The following is a 23,584-nucleotide window of genomic DNA, read 5'->3' as shown; positions in this document are numbered from 1 at the left end:
CCTAAAAATAAGATTTAGTTAATCATACTTTAAAGAATTGAAATGATTTTAATTTAATGATTAAATGTGTCAAATTAAAATTATATTAAATGAATAACATTTTTAGAATTTTACATTTTTATTTTAAAATAAGTTTATACAGTGCTATTGTTGAGATTTATTTAGTATGTATAATTTTATGTTAAAATTTTTTTATAGTTTGAAATGGAAGGGCAGTCTGAAACTGAAAAAACTACAATCACAGTTTGTAAATGACACATATATTAGATTAATATTGATATTTATTTATCTACATTGATATTCATGGGATTAACATTGTCGTCTAATTTTCATATTTATCTTTGCCATTCATGCTAAGGATTTAGGAAAATTGCGTGAAAAGCGTAGTCCGAGACGGCGAGGCTTGTTCCTGCAGTTCTGAGCAAATCTACTGATGGAGAAGGGAAAGGGAGTGATGGGAGGCGGGGGACGACGATGGGCCGTTGACTTCACCGACAGTTCTACTTCTCATTCTTCTCGTGACGTTCCGGATCCTCCCGGTTTCTCCCGTGCTTCCATAGACCAGGTTTTGTTCCTATCCCCCGGTGTTCTGACGCTGGATTCAAATTGATTTTCGGCTTACCTCTCTTTTCTTCTTCTTAATAGGATGATTCCTCCTTGAGTCGTCAAAAGAAGGACGCAGAATCCAACTGGAAAGCCCAGGTGCCATTATTTTTTGAACTTGTTTCAGTTTGGAATCATCATAATCTCTCGATTAAACTGTGTTTTATGAATCGAGTTTCCTTAATTTTTTGCATCGACGTTTGAGCAACTTTGTAAGTCAATAATTCTAAACTGCATACATCGTTAGTTTTGGTGTGCCTTTTTTTTTTTTTTGATGTGTTTAATATTCGGTCTAAGGTTATCTTATTTACTGTAGTTTTGAAGTCTATTTTCCTTTAAGGTGTTGTTGAGCATGTGTAGTAAAACAGTTGTGCTTTTTGTTCATCATCCACAAACTCTCTTCTTCGAAGATTTTATTGATTTGGGATCATGATGGTGCAAGCGTAATTACATACGTGACGAGGCATACTACTTCAGGCCTCCTTTAATTTGGTAATACTTTTGTAAAATGTTGGGCTAGTTTTATAGAGGAATGCTTATTGAAGTAATAAAATTGAGCAGACATTATGGAGAGTGTTTTAGCTTCATCCATAAAGTGTAATAATGTTTATATTTGCAGTGAAAAAAAAAAAAAGATTAGATTATGGAACTCATCAAAGCAAAGACAAAATAGATGCAAAATTTATGCCCCTCCCTTGAGAGACTATTTGGTCCCTGACGCCAATTTTCATTCATATTTCATACTTGTCGGCTATGCATGTATTGTTAGTCCTATATTCTGAATTGATAGCAGTCTGAAGTTCAGATCTTCAATATTTTCCTAACAGAAAGCTTGGGAAGTGGCACAAGCCCCATTTAAGAACTTATTGATGATGGGTTTCATGATGTGGATGGCTGGTAACACGGTTCACTTGTTTAGCATTGGTATCACTTTTTCAGCTCTTTGGCAACCAATAAGCGCATTACAAGGGGTTGGAAAGAGTAAGATGTTTTACTTTGTGCCCAAAAAATTTATAGAATGATAAGCCTCTATGACTTTGTCTTTAAATTGCTTTTTGTTTATGGTTTAAGTTTCAAATGTATATTCAATGGTTATAAATTAAATGCCACCTATTTAATATAAGGATTGATATTTGAGATACAAGAGTAGTTGTTATGTGACTCACAGTCAGTGTGAATATCTGATTCTGAGTTTCTGTTGTTCATGCCCCATGATATCACTATTTTGCTGTTGCAGTGTTGTGCATATTGCTAATTATGTGCAGAAATTTGCACTCAAGTTGCCATTGTCAATATCATCTCCATTGAGATTGAAAGTGTTTGCAGGCTAAGAATGGTTGTTGCTGAATTTTAGAGTTGTTGCATACTGCTAGTCGGTCAAGTTATTTATAAATCTACTGATGATTGAAACCATGTTGATTTTAGTATAATTGACCGTAGAGACCCCACTTCCATGCACCGGTGATAGATGATAGGAAATCGAGTGGATATTTTATTGATGCTCTAATGCCAGATCAACTTATGATCTGTTCCATCCCTTTAAACTTTATATTTCTGATCCTGCTTCTTGGACTTTTGGGACTTGCCATGTTACAGTGTGAAGTGGTGAGTCCAAACCCCATTATTGTTTTATTTTCATTAACTTTAGTTTAGTTGACTGTTTTGCTGTATTGACTAGCATTTCTGCTCCCAATTTGTAGCCTTCTAATGGTTTGTGATTTATGCTTTCTATGAAACATCTGCTGGATTAGCTTGTTTTGAGCTTATTGATGATATCTATAATTGATGCAGTTTTTGAGCCATACAAAGACAGTAAAGTGGATCTTCTTGGGCCTAAGTTGCTCTTCATAGCCCTTAATTTGGGGGGCTTGGCTCTTGGTGTTTGGAAGGTAATATATGTAGACTTGTTGTCCCTTAAAGTTTTCATCCCCTTCCTAGTAATTTTTTGGAGAAGCTGTATATAATCTTCTTAATCTCTAGCGTAAGCACCACTTTCGTTGACATCCCTCTAGAGTCTAGAGCATTGCAAAAATAGAAAAGTTTCTTCTAAAAGCAACGCGACTATCACATGATACTTTATGTTCCCATCTTCCTTTTGAACTTCCTCCCTTGCTTAAGATATGATGGGATAGTCACTTGGCTTTTAGAGGTTTCTTTTAACTCATATGTAATATCTTCCCTTTTTGTTATAGTGTAACTGCATAAAGAGATAAAATTTATATTTTAATGTTTGTGCACCAAAATAGTTCTTAGGCTACATTTCAAGGGGATTATATTTAGCTCTTTACCTAACTTTTCAGCGTGTTGTGTCTCAATGTTTTCTTCATGCAAATGATGTCAATATCTTGTTGTGCAGCTCAACACTCTAGGCCTTCTTCCTACACATGCATCAGACTGGGTCTCATCCTTACCACCTGCTCAGGTCAGATTTTCATGTTCACAAAGAATGTTAATTGTCTATCTCTTCTATTGAACTGATTTGAAAATACTTGTAGACCAAAACTTAAACCCTAAAAGTTAGAACCATTACGTTGCTGTCTCAAAAGCATTTGGGGGATGGGTAATTTAAATATTCTTTTCTTTAGATTGGGCTCAATTCCTTACCCTTCTAAATTTCAATTGATAAAGACATATTTTATTTTTCCTCTTGATAAGTTAGAGTGAACATGTTATCAAATTGTCAGCAAAATAATGAATTTTAGTGGGATGCTAGGATAAAGATGATGTTAAAGTTATGGCACCTATCTGAAGGTTCCTGTTGAGTTTCGGGTTATAATTATATTGTTTTACATCCATATATCTTGGGAAGATATAATCATGTTTCTCAATCATTTATCCCATGGTAAAACCAATTTGAAGTACTGAATTATCGCAAGGACGTCATCGGTGTTCTTGCTGTATGTTGCTTTTATCCATCCACAATCATCATAATTGAGAAATCCTCATAGATGCCTTGATATGGAGTAAGAGCAACCATCAAGGCTCCTTTTCATATCTTGCTAGCGTGTTTCAAAATAGGCATCCTGGTCAACCCGAGGCTGTGAAAGTTACCAGAGTATAATTAGGGTATTGCTTTGTGTAAGTAATCCTATGTTGAGATGAAATATATGAACAGGACATAAAGCTTACAAGACATGTTATACTTTTAACATGAGATTAGAATATGTATTTTTTGGACAATGAATTTTTTTAAATGACTAGGTGCAATGTAGCTAGGTCTAGTTGTTAGGTAGAGTAGAGACTGATACGTGCTTTTGCGTTTACTATGTCGCCTTTATAGATCATAGATATGGTTTGCTTTCTAATTTGTGGCAGATGGGCGATGTTGAATATATAACATTAACCGGTTACCCGCTCACCAACTTTCTCTTTTATTTTATTTTTTTCATTTAAGGACTGCATTAATGGTCCTATCATTTTCGTGACTTCTATGCTGTGAATATACCTTGCAGTTGCTTGTTTTTCTATTCTAACCCTGCTTTTGCTTTCATGATCAGGAGGTGGAGTATTCAGGAGGGGGTGTTAGTTTGGGTTGATTTGGATCTCGTGTTAAGTACGGTACTGTCTTTAAAGGGAATTTGATTAAAAGCATGATCAGAAGTCAGTGCTTATTGGTCCATTTGGCGTATTCTAATGGGCGATATGGACCATGAGACAGATTACTCCTGGTCTAGAAACAATATAACCAATTCTTGCTGTCCCCAAGACTTAACTGGTTTTGTATCCAACTGGAAGAGCTCTCGGTAACTCGCAGTTTAGTTTTGTTTTTGTTTTTTGTTTTTTATTTAAAGACGTTACCGGTGATGATTAGTGCCTTGCGGGTTATATTGTTTCATTATATCAAGAAACGTGAGTTATTCCGAAGTTAATTAACCATTCACTTAACTGTATGCCAACAATTGGCCGGGAAAAACAGGTTGTTTGCAGCAAGCATGCTTGATGAGGCGGTGCATGGCCTTCGGTTAGACATAAAATACTTTGACCATTCTCTTTTCTTTCATTAAAAAAAAAAAGATGAGCAAGTTAAAACGGTTCAACATTGAAATTGTTTTCAAGTCACGATTGCGCTCCTAGTCCTATCACGTCGGAAATGTTCGATCTTGTATTTATATTTGATTTCAATGCTTCGAAGGATTTTTTTTTCCTGTGGTTTGCTATGAACTAGGGAGAATGAGATTCCTAGCCAAGTAAAGTTGGGGGTAAACAACTCACATCCACATGAGTTTTTTCGTGGAGAACTTTAATTTTATTTAGTAATGGATCAAAATAGAGATTTCAAACAGTGTCAAGTCTTAACAACCTCGCGTATTCATTTTTTTTATTTTTTTGATGGAATATAATTTTGAATTAATTTGAATAGACAATTTGAACTTGAAGATTTTAAAAATTCTATTATAGTTTGAGATGTTTCAGGCATGAGCTCAGATAAAGTTCTTTTTCCTCAGCTCTGAAGCAAAGATAGTAACAATTTGTCCATGCCTAAACTAGAATTATATCTCCTTGTCTAGTAGCAAGTACTGGACATGAATAAAATATGCACATAGTAAAAATGATCTCCTCGTTGCGGTCCCTCGAGAGTCACTTTCATGTTAAAGTAAAATTTTATTGATGATAATTAATAATTTTGAAGAGTAGGCATTAAGTTCTCATTTTATTAAATTTAGGCGTTTAAGTGAATTTGTTTAAAAATCAATTAATTAACAAAGCAAAAGGTGGGGTTCTAACCGTTTGGGTTGGGCTTGTGAGGAGACACAGAATGGATTTGAAGTGAAATGAGATGACCTGAAGGATTGAACCAAAAAATAAATAAAAAGTAAAACAAATAAAAAGGGAAGAATGCTTGGTAAGCTGAAAACCAGACCATAAAAATCAGCTGAGTGTGGAGGTTGATTGTTGTCTTCCACCTCTGACCTTGCTCTTTCATCTCTCCGCTCCTCTTCCCTCATCAGCGCTGCTATACCTCAATGGACCTGACCCCTCAGCAGCTTAGCCAGTACAACGGCTCCGACCCATCTAAACCTATTTACGTCGCTGTCAAGGGCCGTGTCTTCGACGTCAGTGCTGGCAAATCCTTCTATGGCCCCGGCGGCCCTTACGCCATGTTCGCTGGCAAGGATGCCAGCCGCGCTTTGGCCAAGATGAGCAAAAACGACGAGGATGTCTTGCCCTCCCTCGATGGTCTCTCCGAGAAGGAGATCGGCGTTCTCAACGATTGGGAAAAGAAGTTCGAGGCTAAGTACCCTGTTGTTGGCCGTGTTTCCTTTTAATTCCCCGCCTCCGCATTTATTGTCATCTATGATTGTATCTTTATGTTTATTGTGCTCGTAGCCGTGTGAATTGGGGTTCTCTTGCTTCTGATTATCTGACTATTGTTCAAATCGGACTCTGTTTCTGCTCTTGAATGTAAGTACAATCGCTTATCAGTGCAATAATAAAACTCCATCTGGGTTATTCCACCGTGAGGAAAAAGGGGGGGTGTTTCTGTGCTATTTTGATGCTCATTGCGAGATGCTGATGGAAGAGTGAATTTTGAATTCGTTCGTAAAACCCGATTAGGGCATCCTGCGCTTGTGAGATTTAATTAAGATGCAGGAACGGGTTCAATACTAATATGCTCAAAACTATTCAATTATTAGGTTTCTTGTATCTGTACATCGTCTATCATGACGAAAAATGTGGTGCCTGGACGCACCGGAGAGATGAATGAACGGACGTGGAGAGGTGGTCAATTCAGAGATTCTCTTTCTCCACGCAGTTTCTATTCAATGGTCAAATGGCTGATCGATCAACAAAATTTCTGCTGACACTTTAGCTTTGAATCGCGATTAGACGATAAGGATGAGCGCAAGAGCGCCTCGCTAGATGCTCAAAAACTCTCACCCATGCTACATGGAGCCGCTATTTTGTTAGTCTAGCCCGTCCGACTTGCTTCAAAAATGGTAGGGCTTTAGATTTTTATTTTTTAAATTTTGGACTTATTCAACTCTCCAAATAAGCCTGAAAAAGTCAGGCTAAGTCGAAATCCAATAGGATTTTCTTAAGTATTCAAATTTTTTTTATTAATAAAATAAAATTAATATTTACTTTAGCTTTCACTTAATTAAGTAGATATGGCATGGGTGATAGTGATTTGGATCTTTTAAATATTATTTTAAGATTCGTTTTTTTAGATGTGTATGAAAAAGTATCATTTAATAGAGGATAATTTTTTAAATGATGTTTAGATTTTTCAAAAAATTAATCTTATGACTATTAATTATGGGTGTCTTAGGTAGCCGGAAAAAAAAAAAAACTTTCACTTATACTCCATATTTTCTTTCAATGTCTTAGCTTGAACATTTTGCACTCGTAAATAAAATTTTTAATATTTTAATAATTCTTTGTTTTATTTGACCAAAAAAGTAATTGTTTGTTTTAAATAATTTTTTAAATATAAGAAAAATAAACACAAGAGGCTATTTTTTGTGTTTTCATTTTTTTTTATTACTCACGTTTTCAAGCAATTATGTTGGAGGCACAATCAAATATTAAATGTTAGCATTTTTTTTAATAAAATTTTAATTTTAGTTCATCATGTTACGAGGGATCAGTTCTTTTTGCTAAATCTAACTTTATTGAGTTGTGTGTTTTCATTTTCTTTTTTCAATGCTTGATCTCAAAAAAAAGTGCATTGTAGTGTCATGTTGCTTGAAAAATCTTAATTTTTTAATTTAAAAATTTAAATTAGTTAAAAATAAAATAATTATTTAATAATAACTACAAAAGCCCTAAATGTTATAAGCTTCTTTTTATACACATATATATAAGTATTTTAAACCCAATTCAAATTGAGTCCAATGCAAATAAATCCACTTCACGCGAACTGCGGGTTCTACTATTATCCAAGGACAATGGCTCGTTAAGGATTTGACGTTGTTTTTACCTTTTTTTTTTTTTTGACTTTTATCCCTGCTGCAAATCAAATTCTAAACATAGGTCTGAATGCTCAATCTCAATGTCGTTTTCTCTGACGCAAATCGAAATCAAACGCGCGCTTTTTGCATTTAGATTTTACATGAAAGTTTACTCTCTATATGAGACAGCTGAATGAAAAAACATTGCAATGTACTCCCTTCCCTCTCTCTGTTTTTTGCTTGGTTTTGTTAACATAAAGTTCCATTTCCACTCCAAAAAAAAAAAAAATTGTACTCCCTCCTGCCCACCTTGTTATTATAAGATGTTGGAGATATTATTTTATGGAGATTAAAAAAGCCATTATATTATTTTAATTTGTTAAAAAGATTCCGATTTTTTGATTCTATTCTAATAAATTAAAGGGATATAATTATTTCCTGTTTTTGTAAAATATTTTAGAATTGGAATTATTCTTTATTTTTATCTTCCAAGTCCGATAGCGGCATCAACGGCAACTGCCCACGAAATTACAGCAATAAATAACAAGTAGTTCAGTGTCATGTCAGACGGAAAATGAAGGCACCACCTGTTCCCACATGAACTAGCCGGATGGTTTGGGAGTAAATATCAAAGTACAGCATCCATTTTGATGTAAAAAATAAAGGGGAATGACTGCCTTTAAAAAAAACAAATAAATAATAAATATGTTTTTTTTGCAATTTTTTTTAAATGAGTTATACATATCAACTTAAATAATTACAAATTTAAGAATCTTATTTATAAATAAAACATTTCAATTTTAAATGAAACTTTTAATTTACAATTGAAATTTTTATTTGTAATTGTTTAAATCAATATTTGTAGCTTATTTTTGAATTTTTTTTAAATTTAATTATCATTGATTTAATTTTTTAAGTTTAAATGTCCATTTCTTATCAGAATAAAAATAATGATGATGATGAAAGCAGCATATCAGACTAGAAGGATATCTGAAGCGCTGCCTTCAACTTCGTTGCAGAATTTAGACAAAATTCCACAATGAAGTTGAAGGCAGCAGGAATGATTAAAGGGCATCAGCAATTACCGTCATGGACTCATGGTTTAACTTTATTTGGTCCCCCAACTTGTATTCAGCTTTTACAGATATAATCCACACAACCAAGAACTTTAGAAATCCATACACTTACATTTTTATGATCATCCGCAAGACTGTCAAGTAATCCTCTTACTTTACCCTTTTATGATCATCTGCAAGACAGTTAACTGATTTGAATTCATTCCTATGGACATGTTTGCTAAGATTTTGTCAAATGGTAATTGTCAAATGTTGCTGAGAGTGGTGTGTATAAAATGTGTAAACGCCTACAACGGTGATTGAAAAGGTTTACGATCAAGTAGCAGCACTGCGGCAGACCACCGAACCGCACCATTGCCTATACCTGCTACCTGCGATAGACACCTGCAATAGATAGAGTAATACACAACAATAACGATCATTCTGAAAATAGATGAATCATGATCACTAAAAAGATAAAATGATGATAAAAGAATTAAGAGATTAAATTAATAGGTCCTACCAAAGCATCTTTAATTCTACAGTGTCACTATCGCTAAATATCATCATTACCTTGATGAGCCTTTGACTCAAAGAAGAGTCTTACAGTTGCAAAAATGGTAGAAGTTTCAGCCATTGCGCCGTTCCCATAATTCCCACATGCCAACCTCTTCGGAACAGGTGGAATGAGATTAATGCCAAGTTCATCAATGGCCATGATATGTCGCTCGGTGAAAGGATTAGTCCACATTAAACTGTTCATGGCTGGTGCAACAAAGACGGGTTTGCTGTAATCCCATGCTCTTACAATACATGTCAGTAGATTGTCACACAATCCTCCGGCAATCTACAACAGCAGTTGTTAAGGTTAAAAGATTAAGGGACAGAAAAGTGGCAGTTTTTACTTAGTAATTGAATGTGCACACAGCGATTACAAAATATCATGTGAACTCGAAAAACAAACATATACATTCATGAATAGGAACCAACATAGCATCCTGCAATTGGTCAATTTTAGCCTAAGGCAGGTCAGCTTGTTTAACGTGCAAAAACTATAGAGACCAATAATTATGTGATCCTTTTTGGATTTTTTACAATGTAGAGACACAAATTTGACAAGATTTCCTTGTCTGATTACCTTGCCTAGAGTATTTGCTGATAATGGAGCAATGACCATGACATCAGCCCATCGACCTAGCTCAATGTGAAGCACAGGATCACCTAGTTTATTCCAATTATACCATTCATCCTCATCCGTATATAAGATCACATCCTTGGGAATCGCTGTTCTATCAATGAAATGCAAAGATGCTCTTGTGGCAACTCCTTTCACTTCTCCCCATTCTGAAAAACAATGAGAGAGATTTGCAAACTTTATAGCTGCAACACTTCCACTTGCAGCAAGAAGGATCCGAGGCTTCCTTAAGCCACCAGCATTTACTAGAACAGACCCTCCTGAATTCAGAGGCTCTGAAGAGGCCATCAAACAGATTTCAATCGATTCTTCAGTATTTAGGATCAAAAACAGGAGTGTCAGCTTTCGTTAGACCTTCAACCAAGAGGGTGGAATCCCGTTAGAGGGTAAAATAAAATGAAGTTAGCTGAAAGCTTGCGGTACTTGAAATACTGAATGCACAAGTATAAATTCCTAGGATATACAGAACTCTGAAGACAAGATATTGCCGTCCCACACCAAGAATTTGTTAGGATATATTTCAAGGGGACAATATCAATATCCACCTCAGTGCAACATATCAAATTCCCGTATTCACAGGTTCATACATACTTAGAATAAGAGCTTCAATTATCACATTCACTGTTAGGTATATCCAGAACATGAAACCCCAGGAATTTCGGAGCTGTGGGCATCAGGAGTGCAGTGAGGTGGATACTATGTTTTTATGACGTCAACCAGATAAGAAAATCAATATATGACAAATATACAAATGAAGGCAAAAAAAATCCACCTTCGTTTCTCCAAAAATGCTAAAAGTAGTCCATTTGTCAAGAATAATGCAAAATACCAGCATCATTGACTGATTCATCCACGTATAGAGCAAAAGCTTTAATCATCTGACATTGACTGCTATGTTAAACATGAACATAAACCACCAGGAATTACAGACCTAAGATCATGATGACAAAGAGAATCGCTAAGCAAATGGAGAGCATATATACAGGAAACACCACTTCAAGATTAAGGTAGGAAAACCCACCCACGTGCAATCATAGTCACAGCTTCACAAATGACAATAATGCAAACACAAGCATATTTGTCAGGAACAATGGAACATTGTTTTGTAAAGAAAAAAGAATATTACGTATTAGAGAATTTTCCCCAGGGTTACTCCTATTAATTGGGAATTTTGAAACAAACGTTCATGCTCTCTAGGGATTTTATCAAACAAAAGGACAGCATTTATCCTCTTTACGTCAAGACTAGATAATGTCAGTGTAACAATGTCCTGAACCATGGCACTAATTACAAGTTCTAGCAGAGGATGGAGAGGAGGAAAAGAAGAAAAATGTCGCACCGAACTGAATGAAACCAACTATTCTGAAAGATCTACCAAGAATCGCCCAAGACACAGATTAAATTCGCAGTTGAAGTGATATGCGAGTCAAGATCATGTGTGATAACGCGATCATTCCTTACGAACTTAAACGGACAACTATAGGAAAAAAAGTGATACAAAAGAGGACTCTCGTTAAAAAGAGAAGCGATCTCACCATCCGAGTTTATCTGGTACTCTTTTGCTAGTATGGTCTACTACTCAAATCTAAGAATTTCGCCCACAATTGAAACAACTTAAGAACAAGCTCTTCAGAGAAAATGCAGAAGCACCAACAAATCGCAGCTCGAGACTTGAGAGGTTTAAATGACAAATTGGCGCTTTCAACTTCAAGAGTCGCCGCTGAGATTGCCATGAAAAAGAAACGATTTGTCTCCCCACAAATTCTCCGGAACATTTCCTATTCCAATAATTGGGCCTATATACCAAACAGCTCATATTATACAGAGAAGAGGCCCAATAACTCGCCTGATGTCGAAGACCAAGAAAAATAAAATAACAGCTAATCACCGACTACGATCTACGGCGGTAATTAAATTACAGCGTTTCAGATTTCATTTTCTCCAGAACTTCTGTTCCGTCTTCAGGAAATTTGTACACGACCAGTATATCAGTAAAATTGCACACCACCCACTGCTTTAACCTTAAATGAAAAATATCAAATTATATTTTCTCCATTCCATTCATATATTCATATATTCGAAAAGAATATAAGATAAGAAAATATAAATATAACATTCACATTTCTTAATAAATTCACTTGTGGCGTGAATACTGAATGCAGAAAATTCGAGGAAATGCCCGTAGTAATCCTTCAATTTCAGTTTAAAGGTGAAGACATTATTATACAGGATATATTTTTAATTTATAATAAGTTATAATTTTATACTCTTTTTATCACCAATTTATAATTTTATACTTTAAGATAATCAATTAATATAATTATAGAAATTCAAACAACAATGTAAAAATGGTTAGGAAAAAACCACATTGTAAAAATGCACATTAATAATTAAACATCATCAATAAAAATTATAAAATACATGTCTAGTTTATGCTTTACTATATGCTACTATTATGGGTCATTTTAATTGCTTCGTGCATTTAAAAAAAAATTAATGCTTTTATATTAAAAAAAACTCATATATTTACTCTTATATATTAAATGTATTTGTATCAAATTATATCAAAATATGTGAATCTTTTATATATATTTTTTTATAATAATTTTTTGTTGTTGATTAAATTAATACATTAAGATTCATATATCATAATTTAATTGAATATAAATATATTAAATATATAAAATTAAGTATATAAATTTTTTTCTTTATATTATTAAAAAAGGATATATTTTTTATTCTTAATCTTAATTTTAAATTATAATATAATTACTCTATGAGGTATTTTTTATTTTGAATTAAAAATTATTTTTAAAAAAATTCGCACGAACGAGGGAGTATGTCATACGAGTCGGTTCCTTTTTATTTTTTTGGTTTTCTCCTTTTCTCTTTTTGACAGAACGATGGAAGATTAAAAAGCCTAGAACCTGTTCGTCGATGTTGGATCTCCTCTCCAGAGTCTGATGGTCAGATAAAGCGTGAAGTTTGGGTGTTTCATCTCCTTCGTCAAGAAAACGACCAATAACTAATCTAAATCGATTTCCTTTGACCTTTCATTTCTTGGATACAGTGTCAAATAATTTCTTGTGTTAGTTATTCGCTTTCTTTTTTTGATCATATCGCTGAAAGATACCCAAATACCGTCCGTTTCTGCGATAATTATATTCCTATTATCCGTTTTTAGCATTCGATTAAGCTCCATCTATGTTCCAAACAAACCCTACTACATACGCAAATCCAGAATCTTGCCAGCATCTTGCTGATCATAAGCTCAAACACGGCTTAAATGGCTACAAAGCCATCCAGAAGTTCCTCGTTACCTCCCCAGCTGGAAAGTGTAGCGTCAAGAAACCCAATACGAAGATACCTAGGTGCGATAACTGTAATGGCTATGAAGGTAGACTCTATATTTGTTTGATTTGCTCTTCAGTCGCTTGTCTGGATCATATACTCACGCATCCCCAATCCGAGCTTGGCCATAGCATGTTCATAGACATTGCAAGGGCAGAGCTCTATTGTGCACCATGCCGTGATCAAATGTATGATCCTGATTTCGATCAACTTGTGATGTTTAAGCACTTAGTGGGTATGCCAAACAGTGATTATGGAAATGAAAGTATTGGACAAAGATTGACCAAAAGGAGGAGATTGGCTTCAGGCATTGGACCATTGGATCTGAAGAAATCTAAATGTGGCGTTCCTATGAGCGATCGGAGGGATAAATCTTGTTATCCGCTGGGTTTGAGGGGATTGAATAATTTGGGAAGCACTTGCTTCATGAATTCGGTGTTGCAGGCATTGCTTCATGCTCCTCCTTTCAGCAATTATATACTGAGTGGTGGGCATCGTCCTGAATCTTGTCAGAAAATAGCCACCGACCGGCTATGTTTGCTTTGTGATGTTCATGCGATGTTTTCAGCCATGTTTTCGGGCGATCGAACTCCATATAGCCCCGCTCAGTTTCTCTACAGGTCTGCAACTGTTCTGTCTTTGACCTCGTTAATTTCAGCCAATTTCGTGGCTGGATAGGCTTTAATGTCATAAATATAATGGTTGACACATATTTATCAGTCGGATCTATTCTGCTTCAGTTTTCGTGGGACATTATTTGCTCGCTGTTGCTTTTAAATCCTCCCGATAAAAACTGCTTCATTAGTCAAGCTTTTTAAGGGTCGACCTGATGCTTTTTCGTACCATAAGTTTGAGGTTGATTATTTTCTTTCATATAGCTAGCTGCAAATTTTTGGAAGCATCTTCAATTCAAAACTAAAACATGATTGTCTTTGGATGTGTCATGTTGCTTTGATGCTCAAAAAGCTCATTTTTCCTGTCCTGTAGTTGCTGAAACGTTTTGTTTTTGTTTCAAGCTGGTGGCAGCATTCAGAAAATTTTGCAAGTTATGAACAGCAGGATGCCCATGAGTTTTTCATTTCGATTTTGGATATGATTCATCAGAGAGAGGGCAAAACAACAAACAAGAGCAGAGGTACTTATATTCTGATATTAGATGTTTACCTGCGTATTCGTTCTCTCACATGCTTGATTTTAGAATGGAATATTCGGTTCTTCGTGTCTCCAATGTGTAATAAACATATATGATCTGCGGCTGGGGGATTCAGTCTGGGCATGCACTGATTGTAGGATTGTTGGGGTATCTCATGTTAGAATAGCCGGGAGAAAATATAATTGTGAAAGGTGATTGTATATACACTTTTTCAGCCAAGTTTGAAAATACTTTTGTGTGAAGGACTTTGAGTACTGAAAATAATGTTACCACTAAATAAGAAAATGATTAGTCTTGTCAGCATCTCTTGGTTATTATGTTTTGCCCCAATTGATGGTGCCGGCTATTGTTTCCGCAGATAATGCAGATTGCCAATGTATTGCACATCGGGTGTTCTCTGGGTTGTTGAGATCTGATGTTACCTGTATGGTCTGTGGATTCACCTCAACAACCTATGACCCTTGTCTGGATATTTCACTTGACTTGGATAATGTCAGCCGCTCTTTAGCAGAAAAGGGTACGAAGCTTACCAAAAGGAATGATGATAGCAGTATGTCAACACTCCAGGGCTGCCTAGATTTGTTCACAAGGCCAGAGAAGTTGGGTTCTGACCAGAAATTTTACTGTCAGAACTGTCAGGAAAAGCAGGACTCGTTGAAGCAAATGTCCATAAGAAAGCTTCCGCTGGTTCTTTGCTTTCACGTGAAGCGGTTTCAACACTCCTTTGTCCAAAGAATTACAAGGAAAGTAGATCGCTACATGCACTATCCATTTTCTTTAGACATGACCCCGTACTTGTCATCTTCAATCATGAGAAGTAGATTTGGCAATAGGATTTTTGCTTTTGGAGGTGAAGACTCTGATGCTTTGTCTCAGTTTGAGGTTTTCGCAGTGGTCACCCATTCAGGGACGCTTGAATCTGGTCATTATGTTTCTTATGTACGTTTGAGAGAGCAATGGTACAAATGTGATGATGCTTGGATAATTGAGGTCGAGGAGGCTGTGGTCAGAGCTTCCCAGTGTTACATGATATTCTATATGCAGAAAAACGCTTTACAATAAGGCATATGAGGATTTGAGCCAGCTCCAATGTCCCTGGAAGAGACATATTTGTTCCCAAGGGAATGTGTCTTCATCGATGGCCAGCTTGATGCTTACTGAGAGCAGAATTGTTTTCTGTATGATTGCCCGTTGGGTAGGACTATCAGTCTATCACGATTCAATGCTAGCAACAGCTGTATTAGGAACATGCATCGTCAGACTGACAAAAAGTTGGTCATGGAAATCAGATCCCTGGTTGCTAATTTGACTGTGATGGAATATTTTTTCCGAGGTTATTTCGTCATATTGACAAAAAGATCCGTGAGAGAGGGAGAGTGAAGCATGTAACTTCCAATATGCTTACTCAAATTCTTTGAATGCAGGTTACTCGTGTACAAAATGACTCGTTGCATCTGATTTTTATGAACATTGTTCGCTCCACATAAAAGTGGGGAGGAGGAAAGAAAACTGACAGCAAAATATTGATTTGAGTAATTGTCTCTATTCTCTCTAAACTTTCTAAATCACACTCAATTGTCTCCTTTTCCTTGTTTCTTTCTTCTCTCTCTGCTTTGTTCCTTAAAAAAAAAAAAAAGTTAAACTTCACGATGGTTTGATATTTTGTAAAAGCTTTGTTGAAATATTAAAATTGAAGTAAATAAATATAGATAATTAAAATTTGAAATTTTGTGGAGATAAAAAAAAATGAGAGAAGTTGAGAAAAGTCAAGTTGATATGGAATTGCAGCGTTATGTAACATATGTTTACCTTTTAATTTTAAGGATGTGCTTGGTTGGATGGGAGGAGGGAAGGGAAAATTTTAAAGAGGAGGAGAGCTCCCCTTTTTTTTCCCTTTTCCTCCTCCTCTCCCCACCCTTTGAACTAAATAGACCCTAAGTAAAATTGGGTAAGAATAGCATATGATCCAACTTATTTCACCACTTCTGAAATTTAATCTAGGATTGAGAAGTAGGGAGCTGAGTGACTTTTTTTTTTTTTTGTTCATGGGTATTCTCCAATTATAAACTAGTAAGATCAATATTACTTTTATTTTCTGTAGTTTGCTTGGCTGATGACAACTTGTATGTCCTATAATAATTAAAGATGGCCTAATTGATTCAGAACTCAAGTCAAGAATCTTTGTGATTAAATAATATAAAACCAGAGATTCTTTGTTAATTATACATGTGCGATGTTGTCTGAACTGAGTCTGCTCGAGCGCTTATTATAACACTTACACGTGCCTAAAGGACAACATGAACATCTGCATCAATAGAATTTTGGTGAGGAAGGTCAGATTTATAATATTAAACATGTAATTAAAAACTATAGCGGATAGCCAAGTTAGTTGAAGCGCCTGTGCAAATTGCCACTTTATTTAATTCATCTGATTTAATTTATTTTAGCGTGCTAATTGGAGATCTTGTTGGATTAAATACCCCTGCCCGTAATCTAATAACGTCGGCACTGCAAGCTATAGATAAACTATAAATCGTAATTTTTATCCCAGGAAAAAAACCTGCAACTCTGGTTTTTTTTTTCTTCCAGTTTTTTCATTCATTTAACACTTATAATTTGCTACCACCAAAAAGAATGTAATTTAAAAAGTAAGTACCACTTTAGCACACGGGTAAGCAGATGTGAACATGATCCTTTTTGTTGTTGTTGTTGTTGTTGTCTGTTGACATGTTTTCTAAATGGTGGATAACATCACCACTAACTTGATCGACTATAAATGAGTTTAAACATCGAGTTTTAAGAACGATTTAATTGTGAACATTCTGAGTCACTCAAGACTAAGCCAGGTGGAAAGGGCAAGATTAAAAGCCTGTGACCCGGACCACTGTCAAGCACGGTTCCGTCCAAATAACTGAGGGACTTGTTGTGACAGGCCGGGTCGGGTTGTGTCTTTACAAGGAAATCTCCTCTGGAGTTGGGCGACCTGATTCATTAAGAAGCTTCCTTCGTTGGCGTTACAATGGGCTCGCAGTTTCTTACTTTGTCTTTACCCTGGCTGGATTACTTAGTTTCACCCCAAAAGAGGAAGAGGAATAAAATAAATTCAGACAGTGACCCCGTTTAAACTCTTCGTACATGATTTTAAAAAGTTGCAAACATTGAATTTTTAATAAATTTAATTATTTTTGTATAAGTAAAATCTATTCTTTAAATCCAAAATTAAGAAAAATCTGAATTTTTTTTTTGGCCAAAAGAAAAATCTGAATTAGAACGATCAACAGGATTAGATCAGATGACACCATATTCCTATTTGCCATTCGTATGTGTACGCGCGTGACGCACACCGGATATAGCTGTAAACATTGGAGACGGAATAGCATACAAGCTGGTTGGCCCAAAAAAAAAAAAACAAAAGAAATAGCATACAAGTTTGTACGAAGCATCCACGTGCTCATCTCTGATTGGATGAAATCTGTGCACTTCGCACTCCAAGAACTTTTGCATTGACCCTTCGATCTCCGTTTTCAGACATAGTAGCCCTTTCTCTCTCTTGGTGTGACTATAGAGCCAACAACATCTTACCCACCGGGTCCCACACTTCCCCTACACCAATCCCCTTAAGACTTAAAACTCTCCTTATCTCGTAGTATAGTTTATCTTTTTCCTCCTCTTTTATTACCACTTTCACAGCTTCGAGTATTACAAATTTGCTACAAAAATATATTATACATTATAAACCTTTAAAGTAAAACCTGACCTTCCATGTATAGTTTGATGCAGAAATTGGTTTTTTTCACTGAAGAGTTCAAGAATAGCTGGTTTAGATATTGTAATTGTAAATCCAGGGTAATTTGCGGCAGTGGCAATTGATGAAGTCTCCGGTTTGATTAGTCAAACATGAGAAATCACGCTGCAGAAGCCACTGGGTAACCATTTTACCACCATTGGATGCAATGCGGAGTTTACAGTAGATTGCTTGCAGATTCACGGTCAGGGGGTTTCAAAACGGTAACAAAATTAATCTCAAATCATCAAAGGCGGTTCATTCATACATTGTCATACTGAATCTCCCCTCTCCTTTTTTTTTTTTCTCTTCCTATGTTCCCCTCGTTTTTTCATTTTCTTCTCCTGCTCCCTGTGGGTCAACGTTTTCTTTTCGAGATCTCTTCATCTCTTTGAGGCACAGTGATTGAAGACTGAAGCCATTATGGTAGGATTCCAGACCTGGAGGGCTCGTGTTTGAGGAAAATATGAAGTAGAAAAATACGCCTTCTCTGAGGATTTTCCTGAATTGGGTTTCGATTCTTTGTTGCGTCCTTCCCTCCACCAGAAGTTTGAAGATGCAGGAGGATGAAAATCTTGAAGATCCTTCCGGTGAAGAAGCTGGGGAAGAGGATGGACACAGGAGGGGGGTTTGTGAGTGTGTCTGCATCCCCGTGCATTGGTTTAAAATGCTTTCGAGGGAATTGCATTGGAGTTTTGTATTCGGTGTCGTCGTTGTGTATGGAATAAGTCAGGGACTAGGTGGAGCTCTCTCGATCGTTGGAACAAAGTACTATATGAAAGATGTTCAGAAGGTCCAGCCATCTGAAGCACAGGTTTATGCCGGAATCACATCCATTCCTTGGATTGTCAAGCCTCTTTGGGGTCTTCTCACTGATGTTCTCCCAATTTTTGGATACCGCAGGCGACCTTACTTCGTATTTGCTGGTATATATATTATAGATTATGCACGTCTTCTCTCATTTTGCAATGTTCCTGAATCTTAGATCTCAGGATAATAGATTAGTCCATGCTTATAAGGGAATTTTAGATTATTTGCTTATTATTTTGTTGGAGCTGCACTTCTCTACTAGATATTTGCTTAAAACATTATCAGTTTAAATGAAATTTATTAAAGTTAATCTGAGGCTGGTAGGCTAAAAGTGGCAATGTTGGGGGCATAGAATTACTATTGGGATCGTTGACGATAGGCAATAGAGCAGTAACGGATGCAACGACAAGGCAAGTTGCATTCCGATTCGGTGGAAAAGGAAATAGATATATAACGTGGCGTTTTCAGTGGTTTTCTTTTCATTTATAGATTAGCTAATTAATGAATTGGGACAATAGCAATAATATCACAATTTCAGGTCTGGCATAACTGAAAGCAGGGGCAAAATGGGATAATGTCTCTCAGTTGGATCACTGATGGAGTTCTATATCGGTGTAGCCGCAAGTAATTCATTTCGATGGTACCTAATAGTGTGGTTCTTTTCTCTTACATGTCCATTTCTTAAGATCGTGTTTCCCTCGCTTGCTTAGGTCTCCTTTAGTCGCAACTCAGAAACTTTGTGCTTCCTTAGACATCATGGAACATGTGTCCGGATGCTTGATATGGGATTCTGTCACATGGTATACTCTATGCTGTCGTGTAATGCAGCTTCAATTCATAAGCACCTTATTAAGGGAGCTACTGATGACCTTAGGTCCAAGGGCATACTCTTCTCTTAAAGAACTAAGTGGGAAAACTGGGTGCATTTGTGTAAGAAGCTTACTTGTACACTCGGACCCGTTTCCTATCTTCAATTCATTATGAGCATTTTTTAAATTGAGACTTGCCTGGAGAATTGTAGGGAAACCGTCTGAAGCACTTGCTTCCATCTGCTTTTTTGTGTTTTAAAATTAAATTAACTAACTACTCCCTCTATTTCTATTTATAAGAGAAACTAATGCTTTTTGCTTGTTTTTTTATATAAACAAAATCATATATTTCAATAAGCATTTATTAAGCATTTTTTAAATTACCCTTCATAATTTATATCAATAAAAAATAATTAATACATGCTTATGTTGATTAACATAAAGCATTTTAATTCAATTTTTTTGTTTTCAGACATAATTACTATGGTTAACTAATTTTCTTAAACTGTGTGATAAGTTTTTTTCTTTTATATATAGAAACAGAGGGATTACTTGTGTATTTGATATCTTTAATCGAGAATTGAGCCTTATAGGCTTGTAGCTCTTATGAAGATAAATGCACAGTGTTATAAAGAAAGAATGTGTATAGGAACTACTCTTTAGACAGCATTCAAAGGCTTATTATCAGAACAATGTAAGCACGTCTGCGCTATTAAGTGTCTTATTGATTATTTGACAAATTAATAATGCCTCCAAGAATGGCTCGAGTAACATAGAAACTGCTTCATTTGAGACAATATAGTCTGTCTTACAGCTCCTCTGTTTGGATCCTGCAGGTTGCTTAGGGGTGATCTCTATGCTCCTGTTATCTTTGCACAAGAACCTGCATCTTGTTTTGGCTCTTTTGTCATTGACAGCTGGAAGTGCTGGGGCGGCTATAGCTGATGTTACAATTGATGCCTGTGTGGCACAGAATAGTATCTCTCATCCTTCTCTTGCTCCTGACATGCAAAGCTTATGTGCCTTCAGCTCTTCTATTGGCGCACTATTGGGATTCTCCATCAGTGGCATCTTTGTTCACCTTATAGGCCCTATGGTTCGCCTTTCGAAACTGATCTTTATCTTTTTTCAATATTCTCTGCGCTGAGTTGTATCTAAGCTGAAAATCTTTTCCTCTCTTGCAGGGAGTGTTTGGTTTGATGACAATCCCAGCAGGACTAGTTGTTTCGGTTGGATTTGTACTTGATGAGCCTCGTATTCCCGACTTTGCATACCGACAGGTATAATCAATGCTTGTTATTTCTGTATTCATAATACATGCGTAAGTTGATGTTTGATCTTCCATGTATCGTGTTTAGGTCAACCAAAAGTTTGTTGATGCTGGAAAATCTATGTGGACAACATTAAAGAGTGAAGATGTATGGAGGCCTTGTTTATACATGTATTTATCTTTTGCTTTGAGCTTAAATATCTACGAAGGAATGTTCTATTGGTACACGGACTCAAAGGATGGACCATCTTTCTCTCAGGTATTTTGTTGCGCGGAGATTCATGTTATGGTTAGGATATATTTTTATGTAGATGGGAAGTGTCATGGTTTCATGGTTTCTCCAAGGTGACTATGACATATTGGCGTCCAATCTAATGTCTACTGTTGTCATGACCAGCGCCTGTGAAGCTGAGATGCATATTCCTATCCCAGAGGACCATGGGATTCATTTTTATATTAAACGTAATTGGTTCCCTAAGAAGAGAACAGAATGTAAGAAGAAAAAATTGTCACAGGTTATTTCTCCAATTGATCAAAAGATCCATATCCTTAACCAATACCTTTTTTCTATCTGATTTGGGCAAAATAATGCAGATTGCTGATGTTAATCTCGTAGGGTAACTGAGATCTTGAATCTTTGTCATTCTAAGTCATTTGTGCCTCTGCTTTGGTATGATTAGAGTATCCGTGTCTCTTGTAGTGTTAGAGTTGTTATTCTTGGAACCTTGTTCCGTATGAGACTTCATTGCATGAAATGTCACTAACCTTTGCTGTTCACCTTGCTTATACAGGAGACTGTTGGTTTTATGTATTCAATTGGTTCTGCGGGCTCCCTACTCGGCGCAATACTATACCAATATGCTCTGAAGGATTATGCATTTCGAGACCTGCTCTTCTGGACTCAGCTGTTTTATGGTTTGTCAGGCATGTTAGATTTGATTCTGATCTTGCGGTTGAACTTGAAATTCGGCATACCGGATTATTTCTTCGTCATCATTGTTGAAAGTGTAGCTCAAATGACTTATAGACTCAAGTGGATGCCTATGCTTGTGCTCAGCTCAAAGCTTTGTCCCTCAGGAATTGAAGGCACATTCTTTGCTCTGCTTATGTCAATTGATAATGCCGGGCTTCTCTCATCCTCATGGGGAGGAGGTTTCTTACTCCACATTCTCAAGATTACACGAACACGGTTTGATAATCTCTGGTTAGCTACTTTGATCCGTAACATATTGAGAATTACTCCTCTTTGCCTGCTATTTTTGGTACCAAGGGCTGATCCCAACTCGTCCATTCTTCCTAGTGAAAGCTCAAGTACAAAAGAGCATCTTGAAACTTCAGAACCCGAGAATATTGAATTGGTCTCCCTCGTAAACAGCGTTGATGGCAGGTAGCCATGCATAGAACATTCTGAATTTTTGTATACATGAAAACTAGCAAGCATATTATTGCTTGATAGTTGATATTATGCAGGGATGTGGAATGAAATTGAGGAAAGCTGTAGAGTGGTGCTTTTGATGTGTGTTTCTTCCGTTTCCCTCTTAATTATGTTACGTCTCATATCCAACATCCCAAGCAACATAATTCAGTTTGTCAAAGAGTAAAAATAGAAGAGGCCTAAGCCGTATATGGACTTGCGTCTCAATCTCATATCCAACATTGATCTTAACCTTTAGATCAATGTTTGACTGGTTAGGAATTAACGTTTTATATAATTTAATTTTTTTTTTGTTTCTTAATTACAGTCTTAAATCTTGAATTGTAGTTTAGATCAAATTTGTTGTGTTTTAAAGTTATTTATTTATTATAATTTCACATTGTAATAATAATTTTTGAAATACTAAATACTAACAATTCAAAATTTAATTTAAGGATTGAGATGTAAAGTGGAGAGAAAATAAATGGGAAGAATATAGAAGTTGAGTCTTGCATTTATGTGTCAAGGATGAGGAATTATCATATAAATATTTTGAATTTGCCTAATAGCTTATCTTGATCATAATCTTTTTCTCACTGAATTGTAAAGACAAGAGTTTGTGGATCGATTATTGCGTTAAGCTCATACGTGCGTGTCTAAATATAAAACAATATAAAAGAAGTCAACCAAAATTAGGGTTGCTACTGGTCAAGTTGGGCTAGGCACCATCCTTGCTAGTGCTCTGCCTTGATGTGCAATTCGGGCAAGTTTAGTGTCTGAATAATCAGGCTGGGTTTGGTCAAACTCAAAAGGATTATTTTAAAATTAAAAAAATTAAATGATCCTAAAAAAATAAAAAATACTTTTATCTTTCAATTTTTAACATTATTATCATTTAAGATATTTTTTTATAAAAGTAACATCAAGATCAAAAGAAATTATTTTTAAAATTTAGGAAGAGGCTAAAAAATTTGAAATGATAAGAAATGTCCATAGAGATTATAAAAATAATATAATACACAATAAAGCTCAAAAAAGATAATACTATGAGTAATTATTTAAAAAAAATAAAAGTTTTATATTTCAAGTATGGCAGAAAAGGATTTGACCCCTATTCGGTGTATGGGCCATACACCGGACAAATTGAATGCTTAGAGTAGGATACGCCTTACCAAACTCAGATCGTTTTTCTCTACTCCGTGAAAAGGCTACCATTAATTGGATACGGTCATTGCGCGCCTTTGAAT

At 35.8% G+C, this 23,584-nt stretch overlaps 5 protein-coding genes across 9 annotated transcripts; 4 read left to right on the top strand and 1 right to left on the bottom strand.

Moving 5' to 3' along the window:
* Positions 1–344: 344 nt before the first annotated feature.
* Positions 345–4,472, top strand: LOC129303140 (uncharacterized). The gene is made up of 6 exons (XM_054942235.1): positions 345–565; positions 646–702; positions 1,431–1,584; positions 2,395–2,492; positions 2,960–3,025; positions 4,101–4,472. The coding sequence occupies exons 1-6, from the start codon at positions 434–436 to the stop codon at positions 4,137–4,139; spliced, it is 546 nt and encodes a 181-aa protein (XP_054798210.1). The 5' UTR covers positions 345–433; the 3' UTR covers positions 4,140–4,472.
* Positions 4,473–5,445: 973 nt separating this feature from the next.
* On the top strand, positions 5,446–6,059 carry LOC129303141 (probable steroid-binding protein 3). The gene has a single exon (XM_054942236.1). The coding sequence runs from the start codon at positions 5,568–5,570 to the stop codon at positions 5,868–5,870; it is 303 nt and encodes a 100-aa protein (XP_054798211.1). The 5' UTR covers positions 5,446–5,567; the 3' UTR covers positions 5,871–6,059.
* Positions 6,060–8,586: 2,527 nt separating this feature from the next.
* LOC129303642 (probable phosphopantothenoylcysteine decarboxylase) lies at positions 8,587–11,509 on the bottom strand. Of its 5 annotated transcripts, none has more exons than XM_054943088.1 (5): positions 11,282–11,509; positions 10,519–10,677; positions 9,690–10,100; positions 9,125–9,398; positions 8,587–8,956 (listed from the first exon to the last, which is right to left on the bottom strand). In XM_054943088.1, the coding sequence occupies exons 3-5, from the start codon at positions 10,032–10,034 to the stop codon at positions 8,940–8,942; spliced, it is 636 nt and encodes a 211-aa protein (XP_054799063.1). In that variant the 5' UTR covers positions 10,035–10,100; positions 10,519–10,677; positions 11,282–11,509; the 3' UTR covers positions 8,587–8,939. The 5 variants fall into 5 exon arrangements, with proteins under 5 accessions (XP_054799063.1, XP_054799065.1, XP_054799066.1 ...); XM_054943090.1 differs by having other exon boundaries at positions 10,519–10,634; XM_054943091.1 differs by having other exon boundaries at positions 10,519–10,624.
* A 1,141-nt stretch (positions 11,510–12,650) lies between these two features.
* LOC129303207 (ubiquitin C-terminal hydrolase 22) lies at positions 12,651–15,786 on the top strand. Its single transcript, XM_054942355.1, is given in 5 exon segments — positions 12,651–13,717; positions 14,114–14,232; positions 14,609–15,294; positions 15,296–15,336; positions 15,338–15,786. Coding segments are annotated over 5 exon segments (1,677 nt in total). The 5' UTR covers positions 12,651–12,950; the 3' UTR covers positions 15,402–15,786.
* Positions 15,787–17,995: 2,209 nt separating this feature from the next.
* On the top strand, positions 17,996–22,446 carry LOC129298801 (probable folate-biopterin transporter 2). Its single transcript, XM_054937244.1, has 5 exons — positions 17,996–18,960; positions 20,490–20,749; positions 20,838–20,933; positions 21,012–21,182; positions 21,715–22,446. Exons 1-5 carry the CDS (start codon positions 18,591–18,593, stop codon positions 22,312–22,314), a joined length of 1,497 nt encoding a protein of 498 aa, XP_054793219.1. The 5' UTR covers positions 17,996–18,590; the 3' UTR covers positions 22,315–22,446.
* The last annotated feature ends 1,138 nt before the right edge of the window (positions 22,447–23,584 follow it).

This window comes from Prosopis cineraria, unplaced genomic scaffold (genome assembly GCF_029017545.1).
Source record: "Prosopis cineraria cultivar Desert tree isolate PC_DT_omini unplaced genomic scaffold, ASM2901754v1 PC2, whole genome shotgun sequence".
In the NCBI taxonomy this organism is placed as follows: Eukaryota; Viridiplantae; Streptophyta; class Magnoliopsida; order Fabales; family Fabaceae; genus Prosopis; species Prosopis cineraria.
This window is presented reverse-complemented; position numbering and strand designations above follow the sequence as displayed.

Bases quoted from the DNA above. Each gene is read 5' to 3' on its own strand.
- LOC129303141 (XM_054942236.1), top strand. From the start codon at position 5,568: ATGGACCTGACCCCTCAGCAGCTTAGCCAGTACAACGGCTCCGACCCA.
- LOC129303140 (XM_054942235.1), top strand. From the start codon at position 434: ATGGAGAAGGGAAAGGGAGTGATGGGAGGCGGGGGACGACGATGGGCC. The intron at 2,493-2,959 runs GTAATATATGTA...CTTGTTGTGCAG, and splicing joins TGGCTCTTGGTGTTTGGAAG to CTCAACACTCTAGGCCTTCT. The intron at 3,026-4,100 runs GTCAGATTTTCA...TTTCATGATCAG, and splicing joins CATCCTTACCACCTGCTCAG to GAGGTGGAGTATTCAGGAGG.
- LOC129298801 (XM_054937244.1), top strand. From the start codon at position 18,591: ATGCAGGAGGATGAAAATCTTGAAGATCCTTCCGGTGAAGAAGCTGGG. The intron at 20,750-20,837 runs GTTCGCCTTTCG...CCTCTCTTGCAG, and splicing joins TTCACCTTATAGGCCCTATG to GGAGTGTTTGGTTTGATGAC. The intron at 20,934-21,011 runs GTATAATCAATG...TATCGTGTTTAG, and splicing joins CCGACTTTGCATACCGACAG to GTCAACCAAAAGTTTGTTGA.
- LOC129303642 (XM_054943087.1), bottom strand. From the start codon at position 10,034: ATGGCCTCTTCAGAGCCTCTGAATTCAGGAGGGTCTGTTCTAGTAAAT. The intron at 9,399-9,689 runs GTAATCAGACAA...CTGCTGTTGTAG, and splicing joins CAGCAAATACTCTAGGCAAG to ATTGCCGGAGGATTGTGTGA.